At 33.7% G+C, this 24,072-nt stretch overlaps 1 protein-coding gene across 1 annotated transcript in view; it reads left to right on the forward strand.

Annotated features, from left to right (window-relative positions):
- Positions 1-24,072, forward strand: part of LOC106678184 (uncharacterized) — a gene marked incomplete in the record, with an annotated part of 138,425 nt that overhangs the window by 106,549 nt on the left and 7,804 nt on the right. Inside the window, 6 exon segments of the mRNA XM_067046185.1 lie at positions 5,953-6,003; positions 8,599-8,643; positions 9,493-9,537; positions 10,778-10,837; positions 13,350-13,409; positions 23,639-23,674. Coding sequence (XP_066902286.1) covers positions 5,953-6,003; positions 8,599-8,643; positions 9,493-9,537; positions 10,778-10,837; positions 13,350-13,409; positions 23,639-23,674 — 297 coding nt within the window.

The following is a 24,072-nucleotide window of genomic DNA, read 5'->3' on the forward strand; positions in this document are numbered from 1 at the left end:
ATATTAAAATAGACAGCAACAGCTTGCTCCTCTTGAACAAAGGCATACTGTAATTCAGTTTCCATTTGAACCAGGTGATCCATAGTTGATCTCCCTTTGCGAAATCTACATTGAAAGTTTTGGACAAGATGGTACTTTTCTATGATCCATGTTAGCCTCTTATCTACCATTCGCTCCATTATCTTACATAGGCAACTGATTAGAAAAATTGGTCGGTAGCTTGGTGGATGACGTTTATCTTGTCCTGTTTTCAGAATAGGAATCACTATAGATTGATTCCAGTCCATAGGATAATTTCCAGTGGTCCAGATATAATTATAAAAATCCAAAAGCCAGTTCAGTGTGATTTTAGGTAGGTGTTGTAACATGGCATAGTTTATATTGTCAGGACCAGGTGAAGATCCTTTAACACCTTGTAGTATTGATTGCAGCTCCCAAATTGAAAATGGGGTATTGCAATCTTGGTATTCTTCAGTGGTGGAGAAGTCTAAATGCTGAAAAATATTTATAGGAGAGGCATCATTGTATACTTTAGAATAATATCCCACAAATATATTACTTATTAAATCTGGATCGTTGCACAATTTCCCTTCACTAGCTAGAGTATATCTGTAAGCTGCTCAAGTTCCTTTTATTTTCCTTATTTTATCCCATATGACTTTGAATGGGGTAGAAGAATTAATGGACTCGATAAATGATTTTCAAGATTCCTTTTTTCTTTCATTTATAGTTCTTGTATATATAGCCTTTTGTTTTTTATATTCAACTAGATTCTCCATAATCATATTTTTCTTAAATTTCTTGAAAGCCTTTCTTCGAAGTTGTATAGCTTTCTTACAATCATTGTTGAACCAGGGAAAAGGCGGCCTTTTGAGGCAGCCCAGGCTTTGTGAGATTGAAGTTTCTGCAGCTGTGAGTATAGCTTCAGTTATAGCTTGGCATCCATCATCGATAGTTAGGCTACTAGGGGGATCTTGTGGCGGGCCAGCTAGCGAAGTGAATTTAGACCAATCTGCTGTTTCTGTGATCCATTTAGGTATTGAGTGCTGTTATCGTGATTGACATTTCTGAATTTCAAACGGACTGGGAAATTATCACTACCATAAGGTTCTGGTAGAACTGTCCAGTCTATAGCATTGATTAGTGAACTGCTTCTATGGAAAGATCTATAGATGAAAATGTGCGGTGAGTAGCGCTGAAATACGTTGGTTCACCGGAATGTAGTAGCAGGTCAGTTAAATCTAGAAAATTTTCAATTATTCGACCTCTGGGATTGGTATTTTTAGATCCCCACAGTATTGAATTCGAATTAAAGTCTCTGGTATATAAAGCAGGCTTTGTCAGCTGTCTATGGATGTGAAGGAGGTGTTCTATTTCTATGGTGTTATCTGGAGGGAGATAAATACTGCAAATTGTGAAGGTAATGTTTAAATGAACTATAACAGCTATTACTTAAAGGGGGGAGTCTATTTCTACTGGGTGGGAATAGATTGAGTCTTTTACGTCAATGGTTACTCCTCTACATGCATGTTCATAGTTTTCATTGCAATCTGTTCTATAAATTTTGAAACCTTTAAGAGTAAATTGATCTGAAGGCCTTAGATGTGTTTCTTGTAAGCTTAAACAGAACGGATCTTCATCAGAAATTAATATCTTCAAATCATTAAAATGACCTTTAATACCATTACTGTTCCATTGGGCTAGGGTCATAACTAGTTATTTTTTGGAGCTGAGAAGAACCTATTCTTGAGATTCTATATTAGTTATTCTTTGCTCCTCTCTCTTCGCTCTGCTTTCGGTTTGGAGATCTATTTCGAGTTTTACTTCCAGCTCTCCTATCTTTAACCAAAGTCCATTGACTGAGTGAGTTACCTGGGCAAGTGTGAGGAGAGGTGAGTTCGTTAGGGGTTCTTTTTTTCGAAGCTAAAGAGTCCGGATCCGTGGAACGAACAGCTTCTATCTGCTTGCAAGCCGTAGGTGGTGGGTTAGTAGGTGTGGGAGATTCGGAAGATGAAGGTGTGGGAGAGGTAGATACTGGAATATTTGGAGAGGGGAGTGTGAAAGAGAGAAGGAGAGGAGTGGGGGTACCGCTTTTATTACTATGACCTAAGCGACCGGGTAATAAGGATGGTTTGTTAGTTGTTTCTGACGACTTTTTAAATACAAAGACTTTATCCAATTCATCAGTCTGTGAACTAACACCAACTTTTTTTTGGTTTCTCATAATATTAGAAAAAGTAATCTGAGAAGAAGGTGGATGTAGTGATTCGTACTTTTTCTTAGCGGCCATATAACTAATTTTGTCCATATCTTGAATACATCTAATTTCCTTTTCTTTAAGAAAAGCCTTACAGGTTTTTGAAAAAGAGTCATGTTGTTCTGGGCAATTGACACATTTTAAGGGGCTACTACATTATGCACCTTCATGTTTGGCTTTTCCACAATATCTACATATTGGCTCTTTTTTACATTTAAGTTTTGTATGGCCGAACCTACAGCATACCATATAGCGCATCGGGTTACTGATAAACATTCTAACATTAACATTGTGATATCCTATTTTAATTTCATTGGGTAAAGCTGGGATATTGAAAGTTAAGAGATAATTATTACTTTCATGTTTTTCGTTATTTTTATAAAATGTCATTCTTTTTACATCAACAACGTTCTGCATTTTCAATTCATCTTTAATTTCTTTGATAGAACAAAAATTGAGCTCTGGGCACCAAATAACGCCCCTACTCATGTTTAGCCTAGCATGTGGTTCAACCTTAATCGGAAAATTATTTAAAAGATTTTCACATTTTAAGATTTTATCAGATTGTTTATCAGACAATATTTCTACCAAGAGTGTTCCATCTCTTAATTTTTTACATTGTTTGACTTCACCAATAAGATTATTTAAGTTTTTATAATAAAAAAAGGCGAGATCCTACTGAAATCTAAAACATTTCCAATTTCATCAGTTTCTATTCTTTTAATAATATAAAACCTGTTATAGTGTTTTGGTTTAGTTTCATTATTTCTTATGTCTGTACTTTTAAATTTTACTTTTTTACGTTTACTTGGTGGAGATTCAGCCATCGTAATAGCTTCCAATGTAACCAAAAAAAAAAGTAAATAAAAGATGTCCCTTATCTGTTTTTGATCACCAAACAACTCCACGGGCCATAAACACAAACTCGGAAACCACTGTTAAAAGTTAGACAAACGCACTATTGTTTCCATAGATCAAAGGCACAGGCACCGACGATGTTTCATCACCGGAATTCTTAAAGACAACTGAGAAGTAGGTAGTAATTAAATTTTAATTGAACGATTTAATAAAATAACAAAAGAACAGTTTTGTAAAAAGTTTTTCAAATATAAATATTTACCAACCTATACTTTTTAAACACTGTCATATAAATAAATCATTAATTGTATACATTGATGGTAGTTTTCATGATATTACCGAAATTTGTGAATAGGTTTCGCTAATATCATGGAAACTACCACTCTTACAAAAAATGTACAGAGGTCTGTTAGGCCTTAAATTAAAGCTTATTTAAAGCCTTAAAAACAAAGTTATTACTAGTTTTTTCGTAGGAGTAGTAATTTTTATGGTATTAGCAAAATAAATTCACAAAATGTCGATTTCTCGTTTTTCTGACAAAATGTTCTGCTTATGGCAGTTATATCTGAGGACATTTTTTTTTTATTAGGCTTAAAATTTTGTAGAAATTTCATGTCAGCCATTTATGAAAATGAATGGCATAGAAGCATCTTCATTCAATCCCTCCTTTTGAAAAAATAAAAATATACCAATTCGTCCCTGCAAAGTTGAGTAATTTTTACCGCTCGTAATCACCCCCTTTTTGTTAGAAGAAATTTTGGGATGGAAATTTTGATATGAGAAGAGAACATTTACAACTAAATATGGTATTATGGGATATGTATTTCTGATACGCTTAAATATTTTAGCTTATAATAAAGGGAAAGAATGTGAGGATGTTGGAAAGAATGAAGAGCAGAAGTCGCCTTCGGATAATTAGTCTGATGAGCTTAAAGAGGATATCTAAAAAATACCTGTATCAGTTTAATTTTAACTAAATATAAGAAGTTAGCTATGACTTGTACATAATTACCAAATTTTAAATGAGTATTGGTATGAGTATGTATATTTCATTGTTATTTTTTGTCAATTTTGTTTTCTGTTTGTCTGTTAAGAATAATTCTAATTTCATATGAGTATTTATCTAATAACATGTAAATTTTTTTTTTTTTAAATGATGAAATAGGCTAGAGATATCTCAGAATCAATTCATATAAATTTAACAGAGAATTCCGTCAATCATAAGTCGATAAAGACTGCATATCCCTGACATTCCAACACATCTTAAACCTTAAAGTATCCCCATAATTCTTCTTTCCTCTAAGTTCTGCATTTCAGAAGCCCACTTTCCTGTCATGTCTTTTACCTGTTTTCAAATTCTCACCCCCATACTTAATTTTATTACTTTATATTTTATATTTACTATCCATCCCTTTTCTTTTGTATATCTTATTTTTAATTTATATTCATATGTTACTTCCAATTTTAGTACACTTAAATTCTAATTACTTTATTATTATTAATGTTTCTATTAAATAATTTGCACACCTATGTACCATTATTTATTTTTTATATTATCTTTTCTTCATCATATGATATTTATTGTATCCATTCTTTTAACTTAATTTCTTTTGTGTATTCTATCCGTGTATATTTATAATTTGTTTTAATATAATTTCTCTCCCCCCCTCCCCATTATGTATATTATCATTTATTGGTTGCTTTTTTTAAAATATTTTCTTTAATTTTCTATACTGCTTACCTTCAAATTATTTTCAAATGTAACGTACTTTAACTGTCAATTCCCACTCCTCTCTATACATCCTGTCAAACAGTTCACTTTTGCTCTGACTTCTAGTCTGTAAGGTACGTTGATTTTATTCTTATTCCCTTTTTTTCATCTATTAGTTTGTACTTTAATTTATATTTCTTTTTTTAGTGTGTTATTATTCCCATTTCCATTAATTGTCTATAACCTTTTATTATTGTTATTTAGTTTTTACGTTTCACTGTACATCTTTGTAATTTTTCATTTACTTTTCTCGTTCATGTTTACTTCATTGTAAGTGGTTGTATCTTTTTTAACCCTGATGAAGCCCTGCAATGTGGGGCAAAACGTTGGCTCAATATAAATAGTTTAATCACAATTTGAGTTTTTTTTTTACCGCACCAGGACCATCTTCCTTTTATACATTTTTATTGTTTCATTTTTTAGCTTTCAATGACAATTAAAGTTGAAAAAGAGTACTGGTCATATATTTGGATATGAGGGTGTAATATTATTTGCTAAGGAATTGAGCCAAATACTTTTAAAATATGGTTAAAGCTTCAATATGTTTTATCTAAGCTAATATTGATCTAATTTTGATGTGTTTTTTTTTTTGTTACCTGTTACAGAATTTTATTACCTATCAAACTAATTTATTTAATGTATTAATAGTTGGCCATAAAGTGTACACTTTTTTAGTTATGCACAAATAAAGTTTTCTCTTCCTTATAATTTTTTTCCTTCTTTTTCTACTTTTATGGCGTGCATAGAAAACATAAGGGGCTTTAAGTTTAATTTAATTTTAATTAATAAATTAAGTTTAAGCGAAATACATCAAAATCATTAGATCAGTAGAGCATCCTGAGGTACATCTAGCCTCTAAACTAGTCTTTATTACCCTTCACTGAGTCAGGAGGAACCTAACGGTTAAGAGTGGATACTATCCATCCCACTTTCTTGCCTAGCAATTTGTTAAAAAATATTACTTTCTTAATAAGCACTAAAACTATATCATTTTATGAGTTCTAATTTTTGTTTTCTTTTTTAATATTTGTAACATTTTTTTAAAATTTACTGTCACTATTTGCAGACACGGAATCAACAAGCAGCATCATTTGTACCTTTGACTTCCTTTGACAGGGTAAGTTATTTTATATCTAAGGACAAATTATGACTGAAAAATATTTGTTGGAAAGTTGATATTTGTAGGTATCAGGCAATGAGCTTTTCTCTGTTCTACTTGAAGGAAATCAAAATTGATTACTACAACTTTTTTCATTAGTTCATTCTAAGTCATATAGCCTGGTATATGATTACTTCTATAGTCATTGAATAATTGATTTTCTTATAGTGACATAGTATACCTTCTCCATCAAAAAATATTGCAGCTTGCCTAATCTATGCCAGGGAGGAATCCAGGTGGTTGAAACTGGATGCTAACCAAACCTCATTGCCTAATCTTTGATTAAGAGAAACAGTATTTTTTTACCAAGTACTGAACCCAAAATTGTCATGTTTATTAGTTTTCTTTAAAAATGAAAGTAATGTTTTTTTGTAATCTTCTATCACTATTTGCAGAGATAGAATCAATCAGGAACCTCAGGTAGGTTCCTTTTTAACTTGGTAAATTACAGTACATTAAAAGAAATACTAATAAATATTTGAATTAATATTTATTGAAAATATTGGTTGCTTGATATGATTAAATAACTAGTTTCAAAGTATAATATATTTCCTGGATTTCTTTTGAAAAATATATTAATAATTTTTTTTTTTCAAAATATCAATTCATACATATAGAAAAGTTAGTGGACTTAAATATTGTTAATGGCTTTATATCCTTATCTGCATTAAAATTTTCTTTAATGAAAATGTTTAGAAAAATATGTTTTGAAGTTTATTAGTTGACCATTTAGATAGTATGGTGTATAATATCTTCCTGACCTCCACCCAGACCATCTTACCTTTGGATTAGGATAAGTGTATTTATATTAATACATTGGTAGTTCAATGTACATGAATTGTTCAATATTATTCAATAAAAATTTTATGATTGAATTGAGTATTAGCTATTGGGCAACTGAACTGTCCTTAACTAAGGAAAGAGTAAATTGGCATAACAAATGTTCTGATTATTTGAGTATTATTCTGTGTACAAAACAAAAATATTATGAAATAGACAATCAATTTTATTTGTCCATAATAATACAAAGTTGCATCGGTTATTTAAAACATATAAATATAGTCAGTCTCCATTTTACATTATCTAATTTTAAGTCTTTCTGGAGTTAAGTTATTAACCAATATTTGCTATAGAAAATAGGTTTTATTATTTTGGTTTGTCAATAAAATGGTAGATAGCGACACTGCTCTGGTTTAGGATAACTTGGCATCCTTTTAGGCCTAGAACAGTCTGTCGCGGCATCTATTGGTGAAACATACTCGTCTTTATTTATAACCCTCCCTACTTTCCACAACAATTTGGTAGCAGAGCGTAATTAGTGCGTGAAAGAGTTAAGTGACGAGAGAAATTTACATATATTGACGGATACGTAAGCTCTGTGATTTTGTTTAGGAATAATCACCGAAACACAGGGGTCATAGATATGAGTAGCTACATTACTCAACATCGAAAGGCTCGCGACAGAAAATTACGGGATATGGTCAAAATTGAAGCGTACCAAGGACCTGTACAAAGATATTATTGAAAAAGATCTGCTGACTGAAGAAGATGTAGTGTGGAAGAAAAAAAACAAGCAGGTACTCTCTATTATTATTCTAACGGTGATAATGTATTGCTGTCAATCAGAGGTGAAAAAATGGTTTAAGAAAAGTTGAAAGAGAGATATGAGGGAGTTTCTGAGGTACATTAAATGTGGTGATTTAAGACAAATGATTTTATCATTTGAAAGGAGGAATGCTGTCAATGGAAACAAACAAGCATTGAAAGTCAATCCAAGGCGATTAAACTTTCATCCAAAAATCTGTTTTCTCTGTAAAACAGGCCAGATCACCTGAAAAAGGACTGTTGGTGGAATAAAGAAGTAAAAAGACAACCCAGTGGAAATAAACCCAATGACACACAAAGGACTCATCCTAGGAAACAGAAAAAGCATCTTTGGCTAAAGAATTTGCTCTATGTTCTATTGCCCATAGTAAAGAGAGTGATTGGTACCTCGATTCCACATGTACCTCTCATATGACTCCCAACAAGTCTCTGGGTGTGGAAGGAACTGAAGAGAACAGAGATGTTTCAGTTGCTGAAGAAGGAAGGGTCATAGGTGCTACTCATTGGGGGAACATTAAAGTACAAACTTGCACGAATGGTTTTGAAAACAACTTTACTTTGCAGGACGTTTTGATTGTTCCGCAATTATGTGATAATCTGCTGTCTGTGCCGAAAATAGTGACAAATGAATATAACGTTATGCTTTCCTAGGAAGGAGTGGAAATCATTACAAAAGAATGGGATTTGGTGTGTTCATGAGATTTTAAAAATAATCTGTTTACAGTTAGATTAAAAAAATCCTTTGATAATGAAACAGAAGATGTGTGCTTCAAAACAGAAATAGTTGAAGAAAAAATTTGGCATCAAAGAATAGTATGACCTGCATTTGAGTATTGTTGTAGAGGTATAGGATCTGTTAAGAGAATAAAAAGGTTGGAAAGTTTATTATTATTATTATTTTCAAATAAATGTAACATTATTTTTGTAATTTACCATCGATATTTGCAGAGGTGGAATCGACCAACAACCTCAGGGAGGAACCCTTTTGACTTGGTAAGTTACATTATAACAAAGGACAATATTTGTTAACTATAAGACCAGACAATATTTTAATTAATATTTATTGGAAAGATTGATAACTTGCTATGAGTAAATTAGTAGCTTTAAAGTATAATATATTTCCTGAATTTGTTTTAAAATATACATAAATAATCAATTTGTTTTTTTTTCTTTGTTTTTCAAATTCAGCTCATATATATGAACAAGTTAATGGGGCTTAGGAATCTTATTAATTATATAAAATATTATCAGTCCTTAACACCATAAACTTTTAAAATACTAGAAGTTTATTTGTTGACCCAATATGTGGCATGATATATTGAACCTTCCTGAATACCACCCAGACAATTTATTGATTTATTGCTGTGTTATTTATTTTAAAATATTATTTATTTAATATATCATGCAATGGTCTTTCTGGTATTCTGCAACAATCTTTTTATTAGTAAACTCTGAATCATATACCCTAGAATATGTTATCTTATTTGATTATTGAAAAATTGTTTTGTTTTTTTCTAGAATGACATAAATTAATAACTCTTTCATTAAAGAACTTGTCAATAATCAGTGATAATGTTATACTGTAATCTTGGCTAAAAGACATTTATAACAATTTAAAAGATATAACAGTTATTGGTTCTATGATTAGAGATATTTTTACATAATTTTTTTATGTTTAGTTAGTTATTTTTGTGCTTTTTTGGTGGGAGGGGGGGGGATGGGTGTTATATATACAAAGGAGCTATATTGTACCAGAGGGGAAACCTGGTGTTTTAGAATGATTTTTTTTTTTTTTTTATGAAAATTTTTATATTATATATAATTTTCTATCACCATTTACAGAGATGGAATCAACCAGTACATTTATGGGAACCTCCCTTTGACTTGGTAAGTTACACAATATCTAAGGACAATATCTGTTATCATTTTATAAGACCATAAATTCATCATAACTATTTGTGTTAATATGTATTGCAAATACTTGTAACTTGATACGAGTAAATGAGAAGCTTTAAAGTATAACATATTTCCTGTTTTTATTTTGATACACAGAACAAATTATAATAAAATAGAAAACAAAAATGGAAATTAAATTATTATCTCAATAATATAATAAATTGGTTTCAATTTTACTAGCTTAATAATATGTTATCAGAAAATATTTTGTTTGTGTGAAGATTAATGATTGAAACAATGTGGACAAGAGATTTTGAGTATTTTATTTTTGCCAAAGATTGCTTAAGATTTTACTATAATTCAATAATTAAAATAATACTTATATCATTTACTACCTCTCCTTATTTTCTCTGACTCATTTACTTTTTTATTTTTTATACTTAAAGTGTGCTAAGTTATTAACATTCATGAAGGCATTTTAGCATTTAACATATTGTTGGCCATTAACTCTGTGAACTAAGTAATTTATTAAGTATTAGGAAATTTTCACAGGATATGCTACACACACACAAAAAAAAACTCTGTTGCATCAATTTACAATCTTTTTTACTACCATAAACAACTTCCAATGTTCTGTTTGTCATACAATTGCCAAATCCAAAACCTGGTTAATGTCTTTCCATAATGATTATCTTTCCCTAGGTACAGAACAGAATAATAATGAAAAAAAAGGGATATATGAGCTTTGAGAATATTGATGTACATAAATACCATAAATGCCTTTTTTTCATATATATATAAAAAAAAACTCTAAGTTATATATTTCAACAATGATTCTTTATTTTAAAATTATTATTTCAAGTGCATATTTAAAAAATTTGCATTATTCATACCAATTAAAGATAAGATATCCATTTTTTTTTCAGTTTTTTAAACTAAATTATTATTAATTGGAGAGGTTTGTCGGGGAGTGTGGTCAGCAAAGAACAACATAAATAAACAAAACAATATTTATTTATTGTTTTGCATAATTGGGTTAATGTTTATTAGCCCAATGGGTTAAAGGGTTAATGTTATTTATTGTTTTTCATAGTTGGGCATAAAATAAATAAATTTTGTTTTGTATATTTATGTTGTTCTTTGCTGACCGCACTCCCCGACAAACCTCTCCAATCAGTAATCTACGGTCAACTATCTACACTTCATTATAAATTATTACTATGATTTCCAGGACCTTGTGACAATGATTCCAATCCTTGAAAGAGTGGAACAAATTTATCTGCCAGATTCGGTATGTTTTCACTTATAATGATTTTTAGATCAATGATTGTTGTTATTTTATTTTAAATTTTGGTTGAAAATAAAGATAAAATTTAAAACTGCTTTTATTTTCTCTTATGAATATTATTTTATATATTAATAAATGGAAGTCTGGCTAGTCTGGTATTTTCAGTATTCTTTGTTTTAATTCTTGAGGCATCAAGAATATAAAAAAATATTAATGAATACATCAATTTTGTATTTATATTTGTACTTTCTTAAAGCAGAAACTATTGCAGAAGTAGTTTTTTGTTTGTTTATCAAACACATTCAAATTAATGTTAAGTTTCCATTATGGTCTGGTAGCCCAATAAAGATGGCTCAGAAAGAAAGATTGGCTTACAAAAGCTGAAGCAAAGACCCTCTTGTGAAAAATTCAAGTTTTCAACTTCACAATCCTTGTGAGTTTTGTGCTATCTTGAGCATAATGCTAAGAAAAAAAGGGGGTTTTCCTGATTAATTAACTTCCAGTGCATTTCAGACAAAAGAAATGTTATTACCAATGCTAAAGATCATTAAATTTCCCTCAAGTTTTATTTGTAACCTATTGAAAAATTTCAAACAATTTCTGAGATATGAGGCACAACTATTTACCCGACATATGCTAGCTCTTGAATTCATAATGAGTCCCTTAGAATTTCAAAATATCACTACTGATTGGTTAGAGATATGGTCAAATATATCAAATGAGCAAATCTCATAAAAGTATTGATTCGTGTTCGAGGTATAAATAATGGTCTGTACTCTTGCTCTCTAGATATTATTACTACTTGCTCACTAGTTAGCTGCATTACATAATGTCTACAATGAAATTGAAAATGCTATAAATTTTTATTGGATACTGTGGAAACTATATACTGACATGAGACTTTTCTCCATCAGTAAGGATAATAGTGACATTAATGAATAATTGAGTGTTTTTACAGTCGCAATCCTTTTATAACTTTTAAGGGATTGTTTTCCTTACATTTTTAAGGAATATCATAGTGAAAATATTGTTTTCAGGCAGAGGGTAAAGTTCTAGAAAAGCTGGTTAAAGTTTGTTGGGTAATTTTATTTAAAAAATTATCTTATATACTAATCTGCAATATATAAAAGGAATGGCTGGACACATGGTAGTGTTCTGTTGGGGAGAGAAAATCATCTACTCAGCAATATACTTTTCGGAAACCCTGAAGAACAATTGGATTTCAATGATTACACCAAAGAGTTATATGTTTACTAAATTTTTCTGCTGACTCTTCCATTGTTGTTACATTATGTCTCACGCCGTTCTTCAATTTCAGGCACTTTTCAAATATTGCTCGATTTAACTATCTTGAAGTTTCCTCTACCCGTTCTAAGCTAATATTTCAAAAGTGATATAGGTCCATCACTCCCTGGGGGTCTTAGTGGGGCGGGGAAGGATTGCCTTTTTTGTGTTATGATCTCCTCTTGTGAGATTGTGACATGTCGTACATCGACCAACCTACTTGCTATAATTGTCTGTTTAAAAAGTCTGATGAGTAAGGCTACCACGGAGGGTGGGAATAATGCTTCATATACCGCTCTAAAAGATCTTTCCAATACTTATCTTTACAATATCATTTGCAAATCCAATGTTTTGTTCATCCGATTTATGTGATCTGGATGCCAGAATTTCAGTTTTTTCAAGTGAGAAATTGAACATCTGACATGCCAGTGCATCTGGCACACCTCCCACATACTAAGGCACGGTTAGTATTTAGTTCATAACTGTAAAATGCATAATAAATATTTCAGTTCTGATTTACAATAGGGTTTTTTTTTCATTAATGATTTATTCATTGTTTTTATTTTTAATGGTCATATTATAAAACTGATGATGGTGTGATTTGTTTTGTTTGTGTTAATGATCTGTATTTTAAATTTAGTCTTGTCCTATATACGTATTATATGAACAGACTCTAAGGATGAAAAATAAGATAATTAATCTTATTATTGTTATTGAATTTTTGAGTGACACAGTACTGAGAAAAATTTTAATTCTTTAGACATTTTTTTATTTTATAAATTTGTTAAAAACATAACAGATATATGACATATATGATATATGACAAAGGAGTGAATAGATGAAAAAGTCTCTAGAGTTTCATCATTGTTTTGGATATATATGTATGTAGGGACGTGACGGCCGTGGGGGTTGCGGCATAGTTCCTAGGACACTCAGTTCGGAACGTTCTGGGTTCGATTCCCACCCGGGGGTAGTTAATGTATATTTTCAGTGGTCCTGAAAAATGAATCTTGGCTCTCCCACCTTGGTTAGAACGCCACGGCAACTCAGGTAGCTGCCAGGGGCTGGAAAAAAGGACCACTAAGCCCACTTCCCGGACTTGTTCCTCCCACAAAATACCAATATATATGTATATATGTATGTATTCTATGAAAAGATAATTTAACAATATTTACTTTATAAATATTTTTAGCAAATTGGACATTGACTTAATTATGTTTATGTTTCACAGGTCATTCATGATGCTATGGAGTATGGCCGTCGTCGATTTGGTCTAATACTTGGCAGACCAGTAAGTTTAATATTACTTTATATTTAAATCAATAGATATGGTTAATTTAACCCTTAGCTGGGCCAAACCAGAAATATTTGAAAAAACTTATATTTTATTTTTTGTTTATAACTACCTGCCAACCTTTATTTATTCTCTGGTACTGCAGCCATATAAGATTTCTGACCTGTTCTATTCTTCCTTATTGTTGACGGAAATTTATTTTGTTGATAAAATTTAGATTTTGTAATCAAATTACTTTATAAACATAATTATGAATAAAACAACTCTGTTGATGGCAACACTACTTCAAACCATTGGGTAGCTAGCTGTATATAGCTTCAGTCTATTTACTTTTAGTGACCATTCTTGTCTGCATCAACTCTTTGTTATAAACTCCCCTTGATCCACAACAGTAGCAGAGTAAGGTTAGTTCTTAAAAAGATTAAGTGATGAGAGTTATTGTGTATACTAACAGATACATAAGCTTTATAGTTTTTTTCTAGACTAATTGCTGTCAAAGGACAATGGATGCAACAATATTTGGTATTGAGAAGATAACAGCTGAAAATTACGGTATTTAGTCAATGAAAATTGATGCCTATTTAAAAGCAAAAAGTATTTACGAAGAAGTTATTGAAAAAGAATCACTGGAGAAGATGCAGCCTTAGCAATGAAAAATAATTGTGTACTATTAACTTCCTGTAGTGATATATTTCAATCCATTAAAGGAGAAAACAGTGCAAAAAGGGGTCAGGGAAAATTAAGAAAAAGGTTTGAGGACATCCCTGAGGAGAAGTTAATAAACCAGATATTTGATTTATTAATATTAAAACAACTCAGAATCTTTTGATGAATACCTTACTAGTTTTCAGTATTTAGTCTAAGAGATAACTCAAATGAGTAAATCTCTGACAGACGAAGAATAGGTGAGTTATAAGGTTTGCCCCTATATTATGACCCATTTGTGAACCCCATCTTAGCGAATAGAAGTCCTTAGTTCAGTGGATTGAAGCCAATGTTTCTGTTGCTTGAAAGGAGAAATAACTTCAATAGGAATGAACAGGCATTGAAAACATTACATAAAAGACCTAAATTTAGTCCTAAATTTTGTTTAATGTAAGAAGCCAAGTCACCTGAAATATTACTCTTGGTTTAAGAAAGAAAACAATAGCTAACCCAATAGAAACAGACTCTCTTACAAATCTCTCACCCAAGAAGACAGAATTGAGCATCTTTGGCTGAAGAATTTGCAGTATGTGTGATTAGCTGTTGTAATAAGAGTAAATGGTACCTTGATTCAGCATGTTCCTCTCATATGACACCTGAAAAGCCTTTGTTTCAGGAAGATACTGAAGAAAACAAAGTCATCTCAGTTGCTGAAGATAGAAGGATTATCAATGTCATTCATCGAGGCAATGTTAAAAATTAAAGCATATAGCATGGTTGTTGAATACAACCATAACTTTTAGGATGTTTTAGTTGTCAAAAGGAGGGTAATGTATTATATAATCTGCTCACTAGTTGGTTTGTAACAATTCTTAAGCAAACCTCTTAACCCATTTTCAAGCTTGATGGCTCATATTATTAACGGTGATCTCATGATTCTTTTAAAATAATTTGACCTAAAAATACTGAAATTAAATCTGTGTGTTTGTTACTTGGGGCAATGTTTTGAGTGGGCTCCAATTTTTAAATTCGATGTCTCAAGTTACTCAATAATATACAGTGAATGTTTTCAAACAATTTAATTTCAAAATATTGAAATAATATTTTTTTATGTTTTATAACCTTCTTAAATGATTGAATTACCCTAGTGACAGTTTAGCATATATAGTTAGCACATATAACTCTCTTGTAACTTACTACTACTGTAGCTTACTCATTTGGTTTATTACTTTTATATTTCTCGTACATGGTCAATATTATTGAGTCAATCATTGAGCAGCGCATCTGTGGTAGCTGTTTCCTCTTGCCTCCGTTTTGGTGGGTGTCTGTCATACTTCGTGCATATACGAACTTCGTACTTGATTGTCTTCTTCATTCCCAAAAGTACCTTCTCTTTAAGGCATGGAGGGTCTCCAGAATTTCGTGGTGATTAGTCTTGCCCTGATAATATATTATGGACACCTCTCTCTGTTGTTCGTCTTCCCGAAGGGTTTCCACCATCACCTTGCAACAGATGAAAGTCCTGTCTACCCCTATTTGCTCCCCACGCCATAACCGCTTGATCTTTTCCATTGTCACTTTTGAAATTATACCTATATAAAGGTGATTAGCTTTTCCAGGCTCTAAAGCATCTTTTAACGTTCTACAAATCTGGTCATCTCCTATACCTGGCTGTGACCAAATCATCGTGATATTGCTCCTCATACTTGCTACACTCAACTTTCACCAATTCAGCAGTCCTTGTCTTCCATACAATCTGCTGCCTCTAGATCTTCCATAACTACTGGTCTTTCTTCCTCCAAGTTCTCGTTTGATGACGATTCGGCCCTACAGCCTTCCTCCGTCACATTCTCTTCTTCTTCTCCCAGTGTCCACTCCTGCTGGAATTACCTGGATGGTTCTCTAGCCTCCTCCTCTACTGTATTTACTGTTATTGCTCCTGGCAACCAATCAGGTACTACATTTTCATTTCCTGGTTTGGGGTGGTATGTATGATTTCCATTTATGTATGTATGATTTCCATATTGTACTGTCAGAGAAGCTCCTTCCAACACATAATCCTGGCTAAAACTCCTTCAAGTTTCCTATCCATTGCAGGGACCTGTGGTCAGTGTGTACTTTTAGTACTCTAAACCCTCTGCCAAGCATATAGGGCCTAAAGTGGTCAACATTATTTTTTTTTATCCCCCTTCCGAGCATTGCTGTTTTACCGCAGTTCGGGTAGTGCGTTAGGATTATCCATGCCACTGCTCCCAATAATCGTTTTTGCAATCTTATTTTCATTTATATAAAATTTTTTTAGCAAAATTATTTGGTGGGAGCCATTTAATTTATTTAAAACAATGTACACTCAATTGAGTGCCTTAAGATGGGGCTACACCTTATCTAGCAGCATTCGTCTGGTAGGTCAAGTCCTCCAGCACACAGCCCAGTCCAGCCCTCCTGGTCTCATTCTGCTTCCTTGCTATCATCTTCCATTGGTGGCTCGCCGGCTTCGGGTGGCTGAGCCCTTCCCAATGTAAAGTGCGTTGGGGCGACCACCTCCCTCCACCTATAGATGAACTCCTTGAAAAATGGTTAGTTCTCCTCCTCCATCAGATGGGGGAAGTCTGACTCGGCAAGGGCTAAGATCCCAGTTTTCCTCGTCGACTTGGCACAGTGTCCTTCCATGATGGTGCAATCCAATACCTCATGCTCTGCTGGGCGGGGACCTCACACTTAGGGCACCAGGGGTCGATGTTCTTTCCGAAGCTTTGCCGCTTTCCTCAGAATCATCCGTGTCCTGTCAGGATCTGCAAGACCCAATAGTCAAGGATGACCCATCCTGCTCTCATTATTGAGTGAACGTTGGGGAAGAATTTCCTCAGGGTCGCACCCTTTTCAGTAGTCCACCACTGTCCATTCCACTCCTCGATGGACTCTTCCCACAGGAACTTCTTCCAAAGGTTCGGGGTCTCGCCAATCCTCTCCCGGAGTCCCTCCGATGGCACTCCCAGCCCTTGCCTCTTCACATCATACTTCACAGCATCCTCCTTGAGGATGAGGTCCAGGGGCATTGCTATGGCCAGCACCTGCACCTCATTGTGACACCATCCTATATGCCTTCGTGACCCTCAGCAGAGCCTTTGTAAATAGTCATTGTAGCGGGGTACCTAAGGCTCCAGAAAGTACCCCCTATACTGCTCAACCCATTGAATGACAGAGTCACCCTATCCCTCAGGTATACTAGGTGAGGGGTGGCGTCAAAGCCTCTCCTCATCCTCACACCGAGGTTTGAGCTATATTGACGTGGGTGACTCGCAGCATTGAGTACTGGTCTGAGGCAATGCACTATCATATGCTCCAGGACCTTGCTGATAACATGGAGGAGGCACATGGGTTGATAGGCCTTTGGCGATTCCTTATCCTTGCCTCCACCTTTGTAGAGCACTTAAGTCTGCAATCCTCCACTTAACTTCCTCCATCTTCCAAAACCGTTGAACTAGATTGTCGATTGTCGACTTGGTAGAAAGAAGACAAATCGATCTATTAGTGTTTTTGGCTATGGGTCCCATGATTACCTTTCCAAAAACGGTGTCTAATAATGAAGAATGATTGTGGTGAAGAAAGAGATCTGCTCCAAGAAGAAAATCTACTGTGCCTGGGGTGCCGAATTCTGGATCTGCCAGATCATGAGGAAGAAACTCCTGAATTTCTATTGAAGGTATAGGTTCTTGAGGTAGTGGGGCTGTGATGATTGGGATAACGAAAGCACTGGTCATGAGCTGATGGTCCGAGTTTCTTGGCTGCAGAGTACATTGAATCAAACCTTCTGAATTTGGAACATGGATTATATTTAAATCGGATACCTGACAGTCAGTCCTTTCAGGTGTAAGTTGAAGATGTTTGGCACAATCAGATGTGATGTAGGAGTTTTGGCTTCCTTCTGGCGAAGAGTGGCCTCTGTTTAGAACAATCTTTATCTCCAGCCATGATCAATTAATTTTAAAAACACAATAAAGAAAATTTTAGAACACACAAAATAATATATCCGCCGCATAGAGGACCAAAATGTTGAGGCCACAGCCTGATTGTCCTAGGGACACCTTTACACTATGCCCAGTCTGTGTGTCTGGGATTTCTATACATAGCATTGCATCTCATATTAGCAGATAAATTGTATCTGATGTATTTGTGATTCTTCATTAGAGACATGCCAGTTGACTTAGTATTGACTAATAAATCGTGTCGCCAGCCCGATATCAATAATTTCTGACTTGACCCTATTGCAGAAGGTAGGTAGGATTCCTGCCCCTGTTAAGAATATCAAGATCAAAATTAATAATAAAATCTAAGATTTTCTCACCTCTTTTTTGGTGTTGGAGCTGCCCCACAGCTCATGGTGTATATTGGCGTCCAGGGCAGCTAAGATCTGAGTTTCCTCACATCCCATGAACCTTTCAACCTTGTTAGTGGGGTTTGAGTCTTCATAGGGCAGATATCCCCTTCCTGAGTCCCCATGAGGGATGAGCTGAGCTGCTGCAAGGTCTCTGGAACAAAGTTGCCAAAGAGGCAGCAGCTTTAAATTACTTTTAAAAACAATGTAGGCCCTGGGATGCATAGGCACAGAAATTATTCTGTACCCAGGCACACCCAGACCTTTCGGCCTGCCATCATAGAGATAAGTTTCTTGATTTAAAATAATGTCTATGTCCTTACCTTTAATATATTGCTACAACATTCTACACACAGCAATACAGTGGTGCAAGTTGACTTGCAGCAGCTTCATGATCGAGGTCAAACTTTGCCAGTTGAGGACCGGGGTGCCGTCGGGAGGTTCGCCTCTGGGTCCAGCATACTCTAGGCCTCTTGGCTCACCCTGGTCAGCCCCGACGTCGAGGGTATTAGGGTTGGTGGAGGCAAGTAGATTGCTCCACTTCCTATAGGGGCTTCGGACTGAGGTGACACCTCTTCAAATTCCACTTCCATGGCCTTCTGTCTTCTTTTGAATATGCCTGAGGTTTAAAATGTACAGGCCATAGAAGATCCTCATGTCCTGTGCCCTCAGGCTCTCAAGACTGGTTACTGGGATTCTGACCTCAGTAAAGAATCCTCTACAACCGTGCTTCAATGCTTCCTTTCTTTAAAAAAATATTGAGGAGCACAAGGTACTATGCCATATCCGGACCAAACCTTTAATAGTAATTTAATGCTCCTAGTAATCGCCAAATCCCACCATCCTTTGCAGAGCTGACACTTTCTGGACGACATCTGGTCTCACACCTTTCCGGGAGATGGTATGCCCCAAAAAATTGATCTGCTCTTGCCGTAGCGCTGAATTTTCTCGGGAAAATTCCCTCATTCTCTGGAACACACACTTCAAGTGTTTCACATGGTCACTCTCTGATTTGTTAAACACTAGTAGGTCGTTCATATACACCTGCCAAACTGCTTTGTCCAATCTCCGCAAGATTTCGTCCATAAGTCTCTGTAATGTTGCAGGCGTTTTTCAGACCCAATGGCATTCTGGTGAATTTGTAGTGGCCTCTATCATAGGTAAATGCAGTTTTGTGCTGATCCCTGGGGTGAATTTTAATTTTGTGGTATCCCACCTTTAGATCCAATGTGCTAAAAATCTTTGCTCTGCCTAATCTATCTAGAATATCTTATTTTTCATCAACCCTATTCTCATTGAGCTTATGATAATCGATTAGTACCCAGTACTTTTCATCATTTTCGCCTTGGGCACTCTTCTTGCTTACTGCCCACAATGTACTGTTATAGGGCGAAGTGGTGTCCACAATTATCCCTTGCTTCCGTAAACTTTCTATTTCTTTTCTAATGTGTTTTCGAGATGCCTTAGGGTATCGTCTCTCCTTCACGTATGTCACCCTATCCTGCTTCAATGTGATTTTGTGCACAGTCTTTCCTGTAGCTCCCAGTACTTTCCCCTTCTTTAAAAAAAATATCCTATTTGTTCAGTATTGCCTATTTCCTACTCTCCCTTTGGTTAATCACCACCAATCTCGCTTTACTGTCATCCACAAGCTTCTTTCAGCTGTACCTCTTCCGTCCAATTCTAATATCCAACTGACCCTCACTATTTTTTATCTTTGTTCCCACCTTTTCCAAAAGATCGCAACCAATGATAATCTGGTAGTCTCAGGGTATGTTTCCAATTCCATGGACTGTTACTTTCTCTCCCTTAGTCCCCAGTTACTCAATTCCATTTCTGAAGATACCTGTATATTTTTGCTGACTCTGATATGTTATTAACTCTTAAATTATTAACTTTAACTTTATTAATGAATTTTAAATTCAATATACTAGCTTCAGAGTTAATGACTTGAGATGTAAAATAGCAACTGAAAGCTGCTTTTTCAGCTACTGCATAGTGCTTCACTAGAAATAGCACATTATGAATTGGTTTATGTATTTTTGATAAGGAACAGCCATTCCTAAGTTACATGCTTTGAAGTTGATAAAGGCATGTTTTATTTGTTTGTCATCAAGTGGCTATAACCTGACTTTTTTCAATTTGTTGATATTAAAGATATTTTTCTTAAATGCCAAAAAAAAAAAATGTACAAATTAGCTAAAATTTAATAGAGTTTTAAACGAAAAATCCTTTTACAGATTGGAAATTAATGATTCTGTCTCTAAATGAGAAAAAAAGTAAATTTGCCCAGAAAGTGTCTTGAAGAAAAGTTTCACTGAAATTTGGTATTTTTAGCCTTAAGCTCAGCCGTGTAAACAACTCCCGTATATTTGGTTAGTTGCTTCTTGTTATAAAGCTTGGTTTAATTTACTTGTGGAAGTAATGAAGGAGCAACATTCTCCCTCAGCACCATCACTATAAATCAAGTCCCTCTGAGTCTTAGGGAAGTAGGTAACTATAAATTTAAAAAATGGAATGTAGTCTCCTAGAACATCCTGTTGAACACGAGGGTGGTGGACACAAATAAAATGTTTTTACTGTTTTATAAGTTATGGTTAAGTATCACAAAACGTTCTTACTGTAGTAAGAACTAACAACACAAGTACACACATCATGCTTAACAACCTTCCACGACTGTTACCAAACCGTTACAAACAGAACAATGATATATTCACAGTTTGCCATAGAGCAAAACGTTTACAATAAAAAATGAATTTTTACATCTCACTTTAACACACCCTCTTAAATATTAATTTTTTTATCAAATTTAGTTTTACATAATTTTTCTTACAAATACAGGATTAGCAATTTTACATATATTAACAAAATAATTTTTAAATTGCAATATTAGTTTTGTGCACAGAAATAAATTTTAAGTTTTTATGTTTCACAATAACTTCACTGAGTTCTAGATTCAAACATCTCCTACTGGTTGTCAGTCCTTTTGTAGGACTGACTTTTCGTCTTTTGACTACATCTTTATTTTTCACAGTCAGAATCATAATATTTACTAGGTTTAACAGTAGTCATTGGATCACTAAATCTCATTTTCTTTCTGGTTTTTTTTCTTCTAAATTATCTTTATTTTATTTTTCTCTAGAATTTTCTGAGCATCTTAGTGAACCTTCAAGTCTGCTAGGATACCTCTTTATCTGTTAATTTTTTTCTGTTTCAAATCTTAATTTGTTTCAGTCTCTCGCATCAGCTTGTTTTTCCAGTTCTCTTTCATCATTAGGTAAATTTTTATCAGCAGATGAAATAGTTGATTCTTCATCAACACCAAGTATACAGTCTTTAACAAACACAGATGTTTCAGTGTCTTTTTTTATTTCTATTTGGTTTCTGGTACATTAGTAGCATAAGCTTTCGCATGTAAATCAACCTTTAAGTTCACTTCATAAAATCCCTCTAGAGATCTTTTCCCAACAGTTACAGTATCATTTTTTTCAATTTCCACTTTGTTTTTAGAGAAAGTCACGTATCCACCGTTCTGTGTTATTTTATCCACAGACAACAAATTTCTACTGAGATCTGGTATATACACCACATCTTTTAGTTTTAGTTGACACTTGTCACTTTTTCCACAACCTTTTTTACTATGTCATGGATGCACAGTTTTTAGCCAGATCTACCTCAGCATCAATAGGTTGTGCCTGCATCAATACACTTACATTGTTTGTCATATGTCTCATGGAACCTTAGTCTAAGATCCATTCAGTTGATTATTTACTACATTTTTCAGTAAGTAATAAAATTGCTGATCTTTTGTTTTTACGGAAGAAACAGTCCTTCTCTAGGTGGTTTGTTTTTTTACACATACCACAGGGTTTTTCCTTGGTAGGGCAGTCTTTACTCAGATGTCCTTCTTTATAGCAAGAAAAACATTTCATTGAACAGAAACAGTCAGAAGTAGCTCTCCAGTTTCTCCTTACATTGGTTTTGAACTCATCTTGATTGTCTGATTCCTCAGTAGAAATAGAAGAGCGTCTTTCTCCAGCCATCAGTCTTGTCATTAAATTGGAAAGAGTTTTCATATCAGAGCCTGTGCTTTCCCAAGAACTTATAAAATATTTATACTGCTCTGGAAGTATAGTTATTACTTTGGAAATTATCATATCATCTGGTATATCATTTCCCAATGATTTTAATCTAAATTCCGAATTTTCGCTAGAGTTTATGTAGCTTGCCATGTCTATTACTGTCTTAAATTTAAAATCAAAGAACTCTCAAAGAACTAAAATCGAAGTTGAAACTTTTGCTGAGAAACATCTCTCTCACAGATGTCACATATTTTAGAATACATTTGACTTGCAGTAGTACAAGTTGAAATATGAGTTAATGCTCTCTGATTCACTGTCGTTACTATTAACTTTTGGGTTTTAGCATCATTTAGTACATACACCTTATAGTCTTTACTTTGCTGGTCTCTGGGAGGCTCTAAATCTTTAGAAATAATCTCAAACAACCCGTAGGCTTTTAAGAAGATGGTTACCTTGAATTTCCACATTTGGAAGTTCTCAGGTCCTGTCAGCGGCTTAATCTGATTTATTTCATTGAAGCTGTTGAGATCCATTTTACGATGTTACTATTAAACTGCTTACGAACTTTAACTGTTTTTACTTCATGAAGTATTTGAACACAATCAAACACTACCAAACTGTTTTTACTGTCTCACTACAAATTTTAATTTCGCAAACTGCCTGGGCTCATAATATGTTAAACGCGAGGGTGGTGGACACAAATAAAATGTTTTCACTGTTCTTACTGTTTTATTAGTTATGGTAAAGTAACACAAAATGTTCCTACTGTAGTGAGAACTAACAACTCAAGTACACACACCACCCTTAGCTACCTTCCACTACTGTTACAAACAGTATTATGATATATTCACAGTTTGCCATAGAGCAACTGTACACAATAAAAAATGAATTCTCACTTTAACACATCCTGATAGGATGATTTATAATTTTTTTATTAGAGATTTGTTTTTTATAACAACAAGTACCAATATCTTTATTTTTTATACAGAATCAATGTTTGATAGTTTACTTGGTAACAGTGATTTCACAAATTAGAATGAGTCTTCTGATTTAAACATTATATAATACAACAAATAATAATTAATAATTTAATTATATTAATCTTTTTTTATATTTTATTTTAGGCGAGCCTTGCATATCCTCTACAACTCCCAAGGAAAGTAAGTTCTTTGTGGAAAGTTTTTCTAACTAATTAAAACAAAAACTAGGCATAATTAAATTTGTATGTCATAATTATGTGGATTATAGTTGGCAGATTTTAGGTGTTCAGCAAAAGCTTCACAACAAAATTCTCACACATTATCTTGTTAAAAAATTCTGACAAAAGAATTTCTCTAAAGAAAATTTAAGGTATCATAATATGTAGGATGTAACACAAATGATGCCCAAAACTTCAGCAAGTGATTGTAAATGTGAGATGCAGCAAGAAAGTTCAGTTGAGCTATTTCAAGCAGAGTTCTATTCAGTCCTGTTCCGAACTGGGAAGAATAAAATTAAAATTTTGTGCTTATATTGAAATGAAAAAATAACTTTATTCTGGGACATATGTCCCCTAAGA

Source organism: Halyomorpha halys, unplaced genomic scaffold, assembly GCF_000696795.3.
Source record: "Halyomorpha halys isolate HHAL.00 unplaced genomic scaffold, Hhal_1.1 Scaffold127.1, whole genome shotgun sequence".
Taxonomy (NCBI): Eukaryota; Metazoa; Arthropoda; class Insecta; order Hemiptera; family Pentatomidae; genus Halyomorpha; species Halyomorpha halys.